The sequence below is a fragment of the Mustelus asterias genome, chromosome 15, assembly GCF_964213995.1.
Source record: "Mustelus asterias chromosome 15, sMusAst1.hap1.1, whole genome shotgun sequence".
In the NCBI taxonomy this organism is placed as follows: domain Eukaryota; kingdom Metazoa; phylum Chordata; class Chondrichthyes; order Carcharhiniformes; family Triakidae; genus Mustelus; species Mustelus asterias.
The window spans coordinates 16,964,982-16,978,994 of record NC_135815.1 but is presented as its reverse complement, the minus strand read 5'-3'; the positions used below and the strand labels follow the sequence as shown (position 1 = coordinate 16,978,994).

Sequence of the window (14,013 nt, the reverse complement as noted above, 5' to 3'; positions counted from 1 at the left end):
TTCTCTCATTCTCCCTCCTCCCCATCTTCCTGAAACCGTTGACTCCAAACTGAAGTTGGATAATGGATAGAATAAGTGATATTCTTTCATTGTGAGTGAAGGCCGTAAGTGTCGACAGGTTATTTGTGGAAGACTTAAAACCAAGCTTGATCCTAACATTGCACACTAGCTCACTTTCCAGTAGGAATTGTTGGATGCAGTCTGGAGAAGAAACAGTGGCTGGTTTCCTATCTCCCCTTCACCTCACCAGCTCCCAGACCTTGCCATGACTATTTGCCATTATCCGCACTTCTGAGAATCTGGGAATTGAACCCATGAATTGTTGATATTGAACATAGCGGTACATTCCATACCATGATCTTCATCTATGGCGTATATTTAATTTGACTTTTGTAGATGTGGCTCTGGAATATAAATGTAATGACATTTCAAATTACATTTAACAGAAAGGTTTAGTCTCTCTTTTGCTTTTCAGGTTGGACCAACAGCTACTCAAGCAATGCAAGAGTTTCTCACACGCCTCCAGGTGCACCTCTCTTCAACCAATCCTCAGATGTTCAGTGAATTCCTGTTGAAGCTTATCCATATACTTTCGACTGAAAGGTAACAAACTTCTTGCTGAAAATCTCTCTTGAGATTTTAAGATTTGATGTTATTGCTGACTTTTTTCAAAAAGATCTTTCTCTGATTTCAACCACAGTAGATAAATCAAGAAATAACTTGCATTTATGTAACACTTGTCATGACTTCAGGCTATCCCCAAGTGCTAATCAGCCCATTATGTATTTTTTGTGACAATAGTCATTGTTACAGTGTAGAAAAAGCAGCAGCCAGTTTGTGCACAGCAAAAAAAAAAGTCTCAAACAATAATGAGATAAATGATTAGATAATCTATTTTAGTCATGTTGGTTGAGTAATAAATACTGACCCAGGGCATTAAGAAGAACTCTCTGCTCTTCAAATAACCCCATGGGATTTTTAAAATATCCATCTGAGGAACGGATGAAAGCCTCAAAGTCAAAGGAAAGCACCTTTGACAATGCAGCACACTCTCAGTACTGCAGTGAGTGTTTGTGTCCTTTATGTACTCATGTCTGTGAACTTAGTGTGGCATAGTGACTTAGGTGAAAGTGCAGCCGCTAAGCCAAGGCTGATACTAGTGCTGTTAACAAAAGCTGATGTTTGGTTAAAATGAATTTACTCTAAAACAGTGATTAAACGTTCATTTAGTGATTTGAAAAGTTTTCCCTGTGTGCTTGAAGTAATTTTGCATATAACCTTGAAACATTTTACTGCAATTTTTACTGTGCTACTTTCACCATATTTCAGATGTAATATCTATTCTCTTTTGTTCCCCAGTTGTTGCTGATGTAGTGACCTCAGTGATATTTTCTGCTGAGGCAAAATGAAAAGGGAATGTTTTTACTAGGTGACAGTGTCCACTTCTAAATTGCTACATTTGACCCTATGATAAGCTTCCAACAAATATCTGTGCTGTAACTAAGACCGCCTTTTCACATTCGTAACAGCATCCGACTCTGCCCATCTGCTGAAAGTCTCACCCCATGCCTTTATGTCCAAGCTAGACCATCCCAATGCACTCCTGACCAGTCTCCCACATTCCATCTTCTGTAAACTTGAGGTTATCCAAAACTCTGCAGCCCTTGTCCTTTCTTAAACCAAGCCCTGTTCACCCTTTACTTCTCTACTCGCTGACCTACATTACATCCAGGTTAAGCGACGCTGCAATTTTAAAAATACCTTGCACTTTGAATAACGTGACACCTGAAGAGATGAGTCCTCAGTTTTTGTGCCTGATCAGGAGATGACACCTTCAACAATACAACATTTGAGGACCAGCTGAAATCTCTGGATCATGCTTGAACTCTCAATCTTCTGACTTGGAGGAGGTAGTGCTTTTACTTCGCCATGCTGACAAAGTAAATGTGTTTGGCTGCAGAACTTCATGGAATCATTGAATCCCAACAGAGTTGAAAGAGGCCATTTGGCTCTGTGCCCTATCCCCATAACCCCATGCGTTTTATCCCGCTAATCCCCTAATCTACATAAAGAGACAATTCAGTATGGCCACTCCACCTAATTTGCACATTTTTGGACTGGTTTAAAATATTGATTTAATTTTAGTATTGTATAAAGTATCGCACATGTCAGTTTAAAAAATTGTGATATGATTTGTAATTTTAAAAAATGATTAAAACTTATGTTCTCCAGAGGCCCATTCCAAACTGGGCAAGGACCACTCGATGCACAAGTCAAACTCCTGGAGTTTACACTGGAGCAAAACTTTGAATCTGTTTCTGTCAGCGCAATCTCTGCCGTCATCGAATCAGTGACTTTCCTGGTGCATCATTACATCACCTGCTCGGACAAGGTGATATCACGAAGCGGCTCTGACAGTTCAGTTGGTGCCCGTGCCTGTTTTGGTGGATTGTTTGCAAATATCATCCGTCCAGGTGATGCGAAAGCAGTATGTGGGGAGACGACGAGGGATCAACTCATGTTTGATCTGCTGAAGCTGGTTAATATTTTGGTGCAGTTGCCCCTTTCAAGTAACCGAGAGTATAGTGCCAGAATGCCTGTTGCCAGTAGTGCCTCAGATAGCGTGTCTGATGAAGAAAAGGTCTCTGGCAGTAAAGATGGGAACGCAAACACCTCTTTTACACAGGGAGCAACAACTTGCATTGCCGACTTGGTACTGGGAAATCAGCAAATCATGAGCCAGATTCTTTCAGCTTTGGGCCAGTGCAATAGCAACGCTATGGCGATGATAATCGGTAGGTGTTCATATTTCTGTTGGATTGAACTTTGATGGGAAGTTTCTGTTGAGGTGGAATCTGAGATAAATAGAGATAATTAGCATGGCCTTAAACTTTGGTGGTTGAGGTGTTCACGACTGGGAATTCAAATTACAATTTCCCTTGACCCTCAGAAACTTTAAAGGGATATGGATAAGGTGATGGTATAAACACTGAAGTGACTGAGGGAATTTCAGTAAACGTGAGGTGGTAAATTTTGATGAAAAAAATAAAAAGCTTTTGCAAATGAGTGATGTGGGATTCAGGCACATGATATTAAAAGCAACACCCAGATGAATAAGGCTATTTTAAAAAGTTAGTCATACAAAGAAATAATAGAAACTCTACAGTGCAGAAAGAGGCCATTTGGCCCATCAAGTCCGCACCGACCACCATCCCATCTGGACCCTATCCCTGTAACCCCACATATTTACCCTTCTAACCTACGCATCCCAAGGCACTAAGGGGCAATTTAGCATGGTCAATGCACCTAACCCGCACATATTTGGCCTGTGGGAGACACCCGGAGGAAACCCACACCGACACGGGAAGAACGTGCAAACTCCACATAGATGGTGATCCAAGCCAGGAATTGAATGCAGGTCCCTGGAGCTGAGAGGCAGCAGTGCTAACTACTGTGCCACACCGTATTTTAATGAAATACTCTTGTTATATATTGAAGTTTGGAACATGGAAGTTGAATATAATGGTAAATCTATATAAAGCCTTCGTGCTCCAGCTGGGTGTTAACATGTGCAGTTTTGGAAGGATTCTGAGGAGTTGGGGGTAGTGTGTTAAAGTGGATTGGGGACTGGCTATCCGACAGGAAGCAAAGAGTCGGAATAAATGGGTGTTTTTCCGGTTGGAGGAAGGTAACTAGTGGCGTGCCGCAGGGATCGGTACTCGGGCCGCAACTGTTTACCATTTATATAGATGATCTGGAGGAGGGGACGGAGTGTAGGGTAACGAAGTTTGCAGACGACACAAAGATAAGTGGAAAAGTGAATCGTGTGGAGGACGGAGAAGATCTGCAGAGAGATTTGGACAGGCTGAGTGAGTGGGCGAGGATATGGCAAATGGAGTATAACGTTGAGAAATGCGAGGTTATACACTTTGGAGGAAATAATAACAAATGGGATTACTATCTCAATGGAAACAAACTAAAACATCCTACCGTGCAAAGGGACCTGGGGGTCCTTGTGCATGAGACGCAAAAGCCCAGTCTGCAGGTACAACAGGTGATCAAGAAGGCAAATGGGATGTTGGCCTATATCGCGAGGGGGATAGAATATAAAAGCAGGGATGTCTTGATGCACCTGTACAGGGCATTGGTGAGGCCGCAGCTGGAATACTGTGTGCAGTATTGGTCCCCTTATATGAGGAAGGATATATTGGCATTGGAGGGAGTGCAGAGAAGGTTCACCAGGTTGATACCGGAGATGAGGGGTTTGGATTATGAGGAGAGGCTGAGGAGATTGGGTTTGTACTCGTTGGAGTTTAGAAGGATGAGGGGGGATCTTATGGAGACTTATAAGATAATGCGGGGGCTGGATAGGGTGGAGGCGGAGAGATTCTTTCCACTTAGTAAGGAAGTTAAAACTAGAGGACACAGCCTCAAAATAAAGGGGGGTCGGTTTAAGACAGAGTTGAGGAGGAACTTCTTCTCCCAGAGGGTGGTGAATCTCTGGAATTCTCTGCCCACTGAGGTGGTGGAGGCTACCTCGCTGAATATGTTTAAAGCGCGGATGGATGGATTCCTGATCGGTAAGGGAATTAAGGGTTATGGGGATCAGGCGGGTAAGTGGTACTGATCCACGTCAGATCAGCCATGATCTTATTGAATGGCGGGGCAGGCTCGAGGGGCTAGATGGCCTACTCCTGCTCCTATTTCTTATTATGTTCTTATTATTATTATGAAACCGAGGGTATAACACTGAATTACTGGGATGCCGCCTGGAATGGGGAAATACAAATATGATGAAATGATTGAGAAATTGCAGCCTGTTTTCTTTAAGACAAAAATTATAGATGGCAAAAGCAGAATACTGCTAAAGTTGGAAATCCAAAATAAAGTTGTAGGGTGATTTGATTGTATCTTAAAATTGACAGATTCTACATGGTATATAGGAACAGTGGCTAAGTTATCTAGAATGATGGATCAAAAATATAAGAGTGGGGTGGGATTTTCTGGCCGTGCTCGCCCCCAAGACCAGAAAACCCCACCCGAGGTCAACGGGTCTTTGCATGGTCCGACCCTGCCCGCTGCGATTCCCATGGTGGGCGGGATGGGAAAATTCCACCCTGGGAGTCTGTGATTCAGAACAGAGTAAGAAGTCTCACAACACCAGGTTAAAATCCAACAGGTTTACTTGGTAGCACGGGCTTTCAGAGCGTTGCTCCTTCTTCAGGTGAGTGAAGAGTTGTGTTCACAAACAGGGCATACATAGACACCGACTCAATGTACAAGATAATGGTTGGAATGTGAGTCTTTACGTAATCAAGTCTTTACAGGAACAGACAATGCGAGTGGAGAGAGTGTTAAGCACAGGTTAAAGAGGTGTGAATAGTCTCAAATCAGGACAGTTAGTGAGATTTTGCAAGCCCAGGCAAGTCATGGGGGCTACAGATAGTGTGACATGAACCCAAGTCTTAGTGTGCTTACCCCAGTCCAAGGCCGGCATCTCCACATGTAGAACAGAGCGCAGGAGAACCTTGTTGCATGAGCTTGTAAGGCTGTTTAAAGAAGTTAGTCATTTTTAGTCACCATGTCAACATTTGACAAATTAAATAAGAGATTGAACAAAGTGGAGCGGTGGGTAAAGAGGTGTGGCAACAGGAAGAGCATTTAGGATAAGAATATTGTTCTTATAGAGGATGGAACAGCAATTCATTGAAAAGACTGAGGACACTTACTACGCAGAGCTTAAATTCAGCCAAATATGAGTGACCCTGGAAATGGAAATTGAATTTCTTTTAAAATAAAGGAGCAGGTTTTAAATACAAATTTGTAGGTTGTTCTTTACACAAAGGTTAATTAACACAGTTTTATTTTAAATACCTTGATATGTAGAGAAAATATTAAGTTGCACAAATCATAATGATTAGAATTGGTGAAATATGTTAATTTATTTAATATTTGCATAAATTCTGCCCCTCAAAAACTGCAGAAGCTAACAGTGATGCATATGGCTTTTATTCCCTGATCAGGTGCAAGTGGATTACATCTTACTAAACATGAGAACTTCCACAGTGGTTTAGATGCAATTTCAGTTGGTGATGGTCTCTTCAGCATTCTGACTACACTGAGCAAAAAAGCCACTTCAGTACAGGTCATGTTGCAACCAATTCTCACATATATGGCCTGTGGATATATGGGAAGACAGGTAATTGAATTATTCTTCATGTCTGCAGTCTTGATCAAATATGCTGTTGTATCATATTTCTAAAATACTTGGTGAAAATTATATTAACAGATTGAGAGAGCACAGGCCTGTGTTATATTCATCATGTATTTGCCACGTGAACAACTCAGGACTGTCATCTAATGATTTGCTCCATTTACTGAAGATAAACATTTCTGAGTAAATACATTAGGTGGCACTTGGTCCTACATTGCTTCATTTTCTGATCTCCCTCTCATTCACACTGAGTGGCTACAGTGCCCAGAACTGCTGGTGTGATTCAGACTGCCTGCTGCATGGTGCTCAGGGGCAGCCTATGTTTAACATTCCTGCCTCCTCTGCTTTATTTTTTTCTGATCCCCAACCCACCATTCGACCCTGATCTGAATCTGGTCTCTCACCAGTGAGGATGGTGCATTGTGGACACAAATCCATGTTTCAGCATTTCACGGCCTTGAAAACACTTTTTCCACCAGGTTGCTGATCTCTGCTAGAGACAGCTGGCTACTGTATTTAGCCAAGGCACTTTGAGTGAAAGGGGCGGGGGGGGGGGGGGGGTGTGTGTGTGTGTGTGAGGAGAACCTATTTATTGACATTGATGAAAACATTGCAGCAAAAATTAGAGCCATCAAGATGAGAGAGGGGGAAAATTGGAGTGGGATTGTCATGTTGATCTGAAGATGATTGTGTCGTCAACTCACTGAAAGTAATCTCAGAATTTTGCAGGTGGCGTTCAGAGTTTCATCAGGTTTTCCTTTTGAAATGAAACTGTTCAAGTGTTTATTGTAGGCATAGGGAGTGCACATTGTGTTTTAAATAGCTTGCAATTAATGCCAAGCAGCATATTACTGCCCTTTTGTCCTGCATTTTTCCACACTTACTGGCAGAAACTTAACGAACTCTAGTAGTAGGGAAGGTGAACAGTTCTATTTTCTCAGCAGAGAACCACTACATATCAACCATAATGTGTTAATGAGGACTACATTCTGTTTTTTCACTTTTCAGTAATTTCTTTGTAATATCCTTTAATCTTTTAGGGTTCACTTTCAACGTGTCAGTTATCTGAACCACTACTGTGGTTTATTTTGCGAGTGTTGGATTCGACTGAAGCACTAAAAGCTTTCCATGACATGGGTAGGTGATTTGTAAGAATGGAATTTTTTCAGTAGAAAATAATAGGTCATAGTTTCAAATGTGGTTCAGGTGTCTATCCCATTTGATTCCCTGTGTTTGAAATTATTTAGAGACAGTCTGGAAAAATATTCAATGTTTTGTGTCAGCCTCGTTTAGTAGGAGTAGGCCATTTAAAAAAATTCATTCACGGGACATGGGAGTTGCTGGCTGGCCAACATTTATTGCCCATCCCTAGTTGCCCGAGGACAGTTGAGAGTCAACCACGTTGCTGTGGCTCTGGAGACACATATAGGCCAAACCAGATAAGAACTGCAGATTTCCTTCCCTAAAGGACATTAGTGAACCAAATCGGTTTTTCCAACAATCGACAATAGTTTCACGATCATCAGTAGATTCTTAATTCCAAATATTTTTTATTGAATTCAAATTCCACCATCTGCCATGGTGGGATTCGAACCCAGGTCCCCAGAACTAGGCCATTGCCTCCCCTTGAACCCATTCTGCCATTCAGTCAGATTATGGCTCACCTGTATCTTGCCTCCATCTACCCACCTTGGTTCTGGAGCCCTTATCTAACAACCGTTTTGAAATTTTCAATAGGCAGTTTCTGAATAGCTTTTTATAAAGGAGAGTTCCAGATTTCTACTACCCTTTCTGTCATCGCTCCCCAAAATCATGTTGATCAGTAAGACTGATTTTGAGATTATCCTCGCTTGGTTAGGAAATTCTCACATTCTCTTAATTTGACCCCTTTGTTCTAGTATCAATCTAGTGAACCTGCATTGTGACACTTTCCACGGTCGTGGTGCACTGCCCAGAACTGAATGCACTAACACCAGATGGGGTCGAAGCACAGTTCTTTCCAAGTGGAAGTCCGTAGCATCAAACTCGATACAAGTTCATAATCTAGGCTGACGCTCTAGCCTAGCAGCTGATTGCCACCTTCCTTTAGTTAAGATATTTAATGAAAGTTCAGCTGCTTTTTCAGGTAGACATTAAAAATGTTGTGCAATATTCAAAGAAGGGCAGGGAATTTCTTTCGCCCACTTTACCAACCATTCTGTGCTAACTTGTTTATTCGTTGACAAAAGACATAACATTAACATATTAACCAATTCATTATTACTTTTTCGTGTGGCATTGCCCTGCTGGATAGGATTGGACTAATTCAATATTTCACTTTTTTTTAGGGGGCGTCCAGCTTATCTGCAATAACATGGTAACAAGCACACGAGCAATTGTTAATACAGCACGGAGTATGGTATCTACCATAATGAAGTTTCTTGACTGTGGGCCTGGTAAGACAATTGACGGAAACATGAAGGCTAGAGTATTAGCCTCGGAGCCAGACAATGCAGAAGGACTTCATAACTTCGCCCCATTGGGTATGTGATGCCCAGCTTGTGTTTCACTGATTCTCTGATTAAATGCAATTTAATCCAAAGTTAAAGTTCATTTATTAGTCACAAGTAAGGCTTACATTAACACTGCAATGAAGTTACTGTGAAATTCCCCTAGTTGCCACAGTCTGGCGCCTGTTCGGGTCAATGCACCTAACCAGCACGTCTTTCAGAATGTGGGAGGAAACCGGAGAACCTGGAGGAAACCCACGCAGACGCGGGGAGAACGTGCAAACTCCACACAGTGACCCAAGCTGGGGAATCAAACCCGGTTCCCTGGCGCTGTGAAGCAATAGTGTCAACCACTGTGCTACCATGCCGCCCATTGTGTAAATTTTAATTTTAATTTTGCACTAACAAACTGAAGGACCATACCATGCAGGTATCCAATATTGTTGCCAGTTTTTGAAACAATGACGTTTTTACGTGTTTCAATGGACTGCAATGAAACGTGAAGAAACCTTTCAGTTAACTATGTAAAAGAAAAAAGTCTGCCTTTTATATTAGTTTTTTTTAAATTGCAGGTACAATAACTTCTAGTAGCCCAACAGCTCAGCCAGCCGAAGTACTGCTTCAGGCCACACCACCCCATCGCAGAGCCAGATCTGCAGCCTGGTCATATATCTTCTTACCAGAAGAAGCATGGTGTGACCTCACTATTCACCTGCCAGCTGCGGTGCTACTGAAGGAGATACATATTCAGCCTCACCTTGCATCACTAGCTAGTAAGTATATTCAGTATTGAGGTTTTGTGGTGATTAGAGTAAACATTTAGTCTACTGGTTGCTGTCCAAGGTGTTCTGTCCACAGAGGTCGGGGGGGCTAGACGGTTAGTACCATTCTTTTTCTTGCAAGAGCAGCACGTGATACCATGCTGGCATGACACCATGGAATTCAGCACACTGAAGGGCACTGTGTACTATGCAGTTCTTGGGTTCCGATCGAGTTTGTTTATAGGAATGTACGGTTATGCTAAGCCATGGAACATCTAGTACAGACCCGAAATTTGCCACAAACTATTACAGTAGAAATTATTACTGTGATTTAGGCTCTGCTTAAGAAGGCCATAAAGATGAGTAACAAAAATGAGTTATTTTCTAGCCTTAAAGAAGTGATGCAGATAGTGTTCTCGGCCCACTCATCCATCTTCATCAATGACCACTTTCACCGTATAAGGTTAGAAGTGGAGATGTTCGCTGATATTGCAGTGTGTTCAGCACCATTCACAACTCCTCGGAAACATAAGCAGTCCATGCCCGCATGCAGCAAGACCTGGACAACATTCAAGCTTAGGCTGAGCTGTAGTATGAATGTTACTTGCCACTGAAGTGCTAAGTGTCGTGGGAGTTACCATTGATCAGAAACTTAACTGGATCAGCCATACAAATACAGTGGCCAGTAGAACGGGCCAGAGGCCAAGAATTTTACAGGCCTTGTGATTCCCTGAAATATGTCTACAAGGCACCAGTCAGGGGTTTGATGGAATATTCTCCACTTGCCTGGAAGATGAGCACAGTTCAAATAAAAATCAAGACATCGTCCAGGACAAAGCAACCCACTTGACTGGCATATTACACGTTGACTCCCTCCAATACTGATGCACAGTGGCTGCAGTGTGTACTGCCTACAAGATACACTGCACCAATTTGTTGTACGAGATACTAACTTGGAACTATATCCCATTCCTTCAATGTTGCTTGGTCCAAAACCTAGAACCCCCTTTCTAACGGTACTGTTCTACACCAGATGACTGTGGTGGTTCAAGGCAGGTGCTCACCATCACCTTCTTGAGGACATTTAGGAATGGGCAATAAATGCTGACCTTGTCAATGGTGTTCCGATTCCAAAGAAAAAAAATGTGATTTACATTTTGAACTAGGAATTGTTACAATTCTGATCATTTAATAATGTCTTTATTAGAGAATACTTGGTGATGTGGGACATAATGATGCTAATCAACCCCTAACTGAAAGCAATTTTGTGTAATAACTGAGTGCACATTGAATAAAAATTAACCCTTCAGGTTATGCAACTAGTCAATTGTTCGAACATTATATTTAACCCACTTTCTTTCTTGCAGCTTGTCCTTCTTCAGTATCAGTTGAGATCAGTGCAGATGGAGTGAACATGCTGCCCCTTTCGACTCCAGTTATTACCAGTGGACTAACCTATATTAAAATACAGCTGGTCAAAGCTGAGGTGGCATCAGCTGTCTGCCTTCGACTGCACCGCCCACGGGATGCCAGCACACTTGGCCTATCGCAGATCAAACTACTGGGCCTAACTGCCTTTGGCAGCACCTCCTCTGCAACTGTGAATAACCCTTTCCTGCCCTCTGAAGATCAGGTTTCTAAAACTAGGTGAGATGCTGGAGCTATGATACCAATAATAAATGCCTAAACAAAGCTCGATAAATGTCCAGAAGGAGTTATTTTATGGTCAGAGTGTTTTTTGCAAGATCGGATGCAGAAGGTTGGAAAGGGATATGGGAATGTGGGTGGTCAGGAAAACAAAAAAGTGGTCTGAGAAGGTAATCTGTAATTCAGACAATAGGGGTAGACAGTGTCACATGAGATGGCAAGGTGGCCAACATGAACTAAACATAGTAGGCACTAACATACCACATATATGTGTGCATATATCTTTCTGTATATAAAGCAAAGGCTATTTTCCATTATCTAATTAACTCAACTAGAAATACTTCATGACCCGTTTATATATTACACATTCCCAACAGCTATGTAACCTTGTAGATTTAAGTTCAACCCCTCCCGACTTCTCCAGCTGGCTCCCTTCTCTCTGCCACATCAGACAGACCTTTTTGAATGTCGCTTCACTCTGTCTTCCAGCACTTTTGAGCAGCAAAGCACCTCTGATGACTCCTTGGTTACTAAATCTGTGCATGTTCCATCTCTCTGAACAGAGAATCATTTCCCACCAGCATTCTGCTTGGGGCTAACTCAATAACAGTATTTTCTCTCTGCTTTATCAAGGTGTGAAAACTGGCACAATCGGTCTTGGCTTGGGACTTTTTCTGCATGGCAACCAAATCAGATGGGCCTGTCTCCTGGCAGATTCTAGTACAATTGCAACCCCTCTTTCATTCCAAGGCAGAATAACCATGTTTTATCTTAAATTAAAAGAGGCAATTTAAAACATAACCGCCTTATAAAGTCTCATATTTGTAACAAATGTCTATCTCCCAACCAATGTACTTGGAAATATGCACGTATTCTAGAGATCATAATGGGTTGAATATCTGAAGTCTTGGGTAAATGCCTGCTTTTAGAGCCTATATTGGTTATATTGTTTTGCATGTTTAGAATATGATCTTTCCATCATAAGTGTATCAAATGTTAAGTATCGAGTTTATTACTTTATCAAAAATATGTCGATTCTCTAAAGTTATATTAGAACTCATTGTTTGATGGTGGATCCTCTGAAGTCATAGAAATCATAGAAACCCTACAGTGCAGAAGGAGGCCATTCGGCCCATCGAGTCTGCACCGACCACAATCCCACCCAGACCCTACCCCCACATATTTACCTGCTAATCCCTCTAACCTACGCTCTAAGGGGCAATTTTTAACCTGGCCAATCAACCTAACCCGCACATCTTTGGACTGTGGGAGGAAACCGGAGCACCCGGAGAAAACCCACGCAGACACGAGGAGAATGTGCAAATTCCACACAGACAGTGACCTGAGCCGGGAATCAAACCTGGGACCCTGGAGCTGTGAAGCAGCAGTGCTAACCACTGTGCTACCGTGCCGCCCATAGGTGGTTTTGGAAGTCAGTGACGGATGGACACATACCAACTTGGAAAACTCTGGGTTTAATCCTTATTCCATGCTCAAGGTTGTTGATCTCAGTCACTAAGTGGTTGAGATGCTACAATTAGCTTCAGTAGGGAAAAATGAACTAGTGTTTCTATATCTAATCTCTGTCCAATACTGTGCAAACGTATGCAGGCTTGTAGACATCAGGTAAGAACAGAATCTGCTTCAACTGTGATGCTCATCCAAAGTTGTGTTGTCAGCTTGGACTCTACATCTGCCCTCATATTTGATCTATTGCCACTCATGGGAATAGATTCATGCAAGGAGCAAATAGCTGTGGGAGGAGAGCACGGAAAATGGATTTGGTGGGAAAGAACCTTTTACTTTGTCCAAGTATCCGTTGTATATCCTACAAGTTCTTGGACTGAATTTGGCACAGTTACAATGGGATGAATAGCTGTCTTCTGTTCTGTATGATTCTATGATTTACTTCTATTTTCAGTATTGGTTGGATGCGACTGCTTCACCATTGCTTGACCCACATAAGTGAACTTGAGGCTATGATGGCCAGTGCAGCAGCTCCTACTGCAAACCTGCTGCAGACTTGTGCAGCGTTGCTGATGTCACCATATTGCGGTATGCATTCACCAAATATTGAAGCTGTGTTGGTAAAGATTGGGTTGCAGTCGACCAGGATTGGCCTAAAACTGATTGATATTCTCCTAAGGAATTGTGCTGCTTCAGGCACTGACCCAACAGGTAAGAAATACTTTAATCTGTGCTATTTAAACTGAAGTGGAAACGGGTTAATTGAGCTCCTTGACTAATCCAGTTATAATATGTGACATGAGTGAAGATGACACTAAAACTGACAGATGAGGAAACGGGCAATTTCTTTTTCACCATGCCAGCAGAAATTAGCTGGTGATTGCTTCATTAATTTAACACTTGTAAGAAACAATCTGGAGTTGGCTTTGGCATCTGTTAGAAAAATAGAAAATAGGTCATTCGGCCCTTCGAGCTTGCACCACCATTCAATATGATCATGGTTGATCATGCACTTTCAGTATCCCACTCGTGCTTTCTCTCCATACTCCTTGATCCCGTTAGCCATAAGGGCCACGTCCAGCTCTCTCTTGAACATATCTGACAAACTGGCCCCAACAGCTTTCTGTGACAGACAATTCCACAGGTTCCTCAGTGAAGAAGTTCTTCCTCATCTCAGTCCAGAATGTCTTACCCCTTATTCTTAGACTGTGACCCCTAGTTCTGCACTTTCCCAATATCGGGAACAGTCTTCCTGCATCTAGCCTGTCCAGTCGCGATAGGATTTTATATGTTTCTATGAGGGCCCCTCTCATTCTTCTAAATTCCAGTGAGTGCAAACCACGTTGGTCCAGTCTCTCTTCATACGTCAGTCCTGCCATTCCAGGAATCAGTGTGGTGAACCTTTGCTGGACTCCCTCAATAGCAGGAATGTCCT

General features: G+C 42.3%; 1 protein-coding gene across 6 annotated transcripts in view; it reads left to right on the top strand.

The window, feature by feature from the left end:
• Nucleotides 1-14,013, top strand: part of birc6 (baculoviral IAP repeat containing 6) — a 219,442-nt gene that overhangs the window by 109,275 nt on the left and 96,154 nt on the right. For all 6 annotated transcript variants that reach the window (XM_078229564.1, XM_078229569.1, XM_078229567.1 and 3 more), the window contains 8 exons: nucleotides 476-603; nucleotides 2,233-2,795; nucleotides 6,024-6,199; nucleotides 7,255-7,351; nucleotides 8,542-8,736; nucleotides 9,276-9,476; nucleotides 10,832-11,111; nucleotides 13,033-13,289. In XM_078229564.1, the coding sequence (XP_078085690.1) occupies nucleotides 476-603; nucleotides 2,233-2,795; nucleotides 6,024-6,199; nucleotides 7,255-7,351; nucleotides 8,542-8,736; nucleotides 9,276-9,476; nucleotides 10,832-11,111; nucleotides 13,033-13,289 (1,897 nt within the window). The remainder of the gene's footprint in view (nucleotides 1-475; nucleotides 604-2,232; nucleotides 2,796-6,023; nucleotides 6,200-7,254; nucleotides 7,352-8,541; nucleotides 8,737-9,275; nucleotides 9,477-10,831; nucleotides 11,112-13,032; nucleotides 13,290-14,013) is intronic.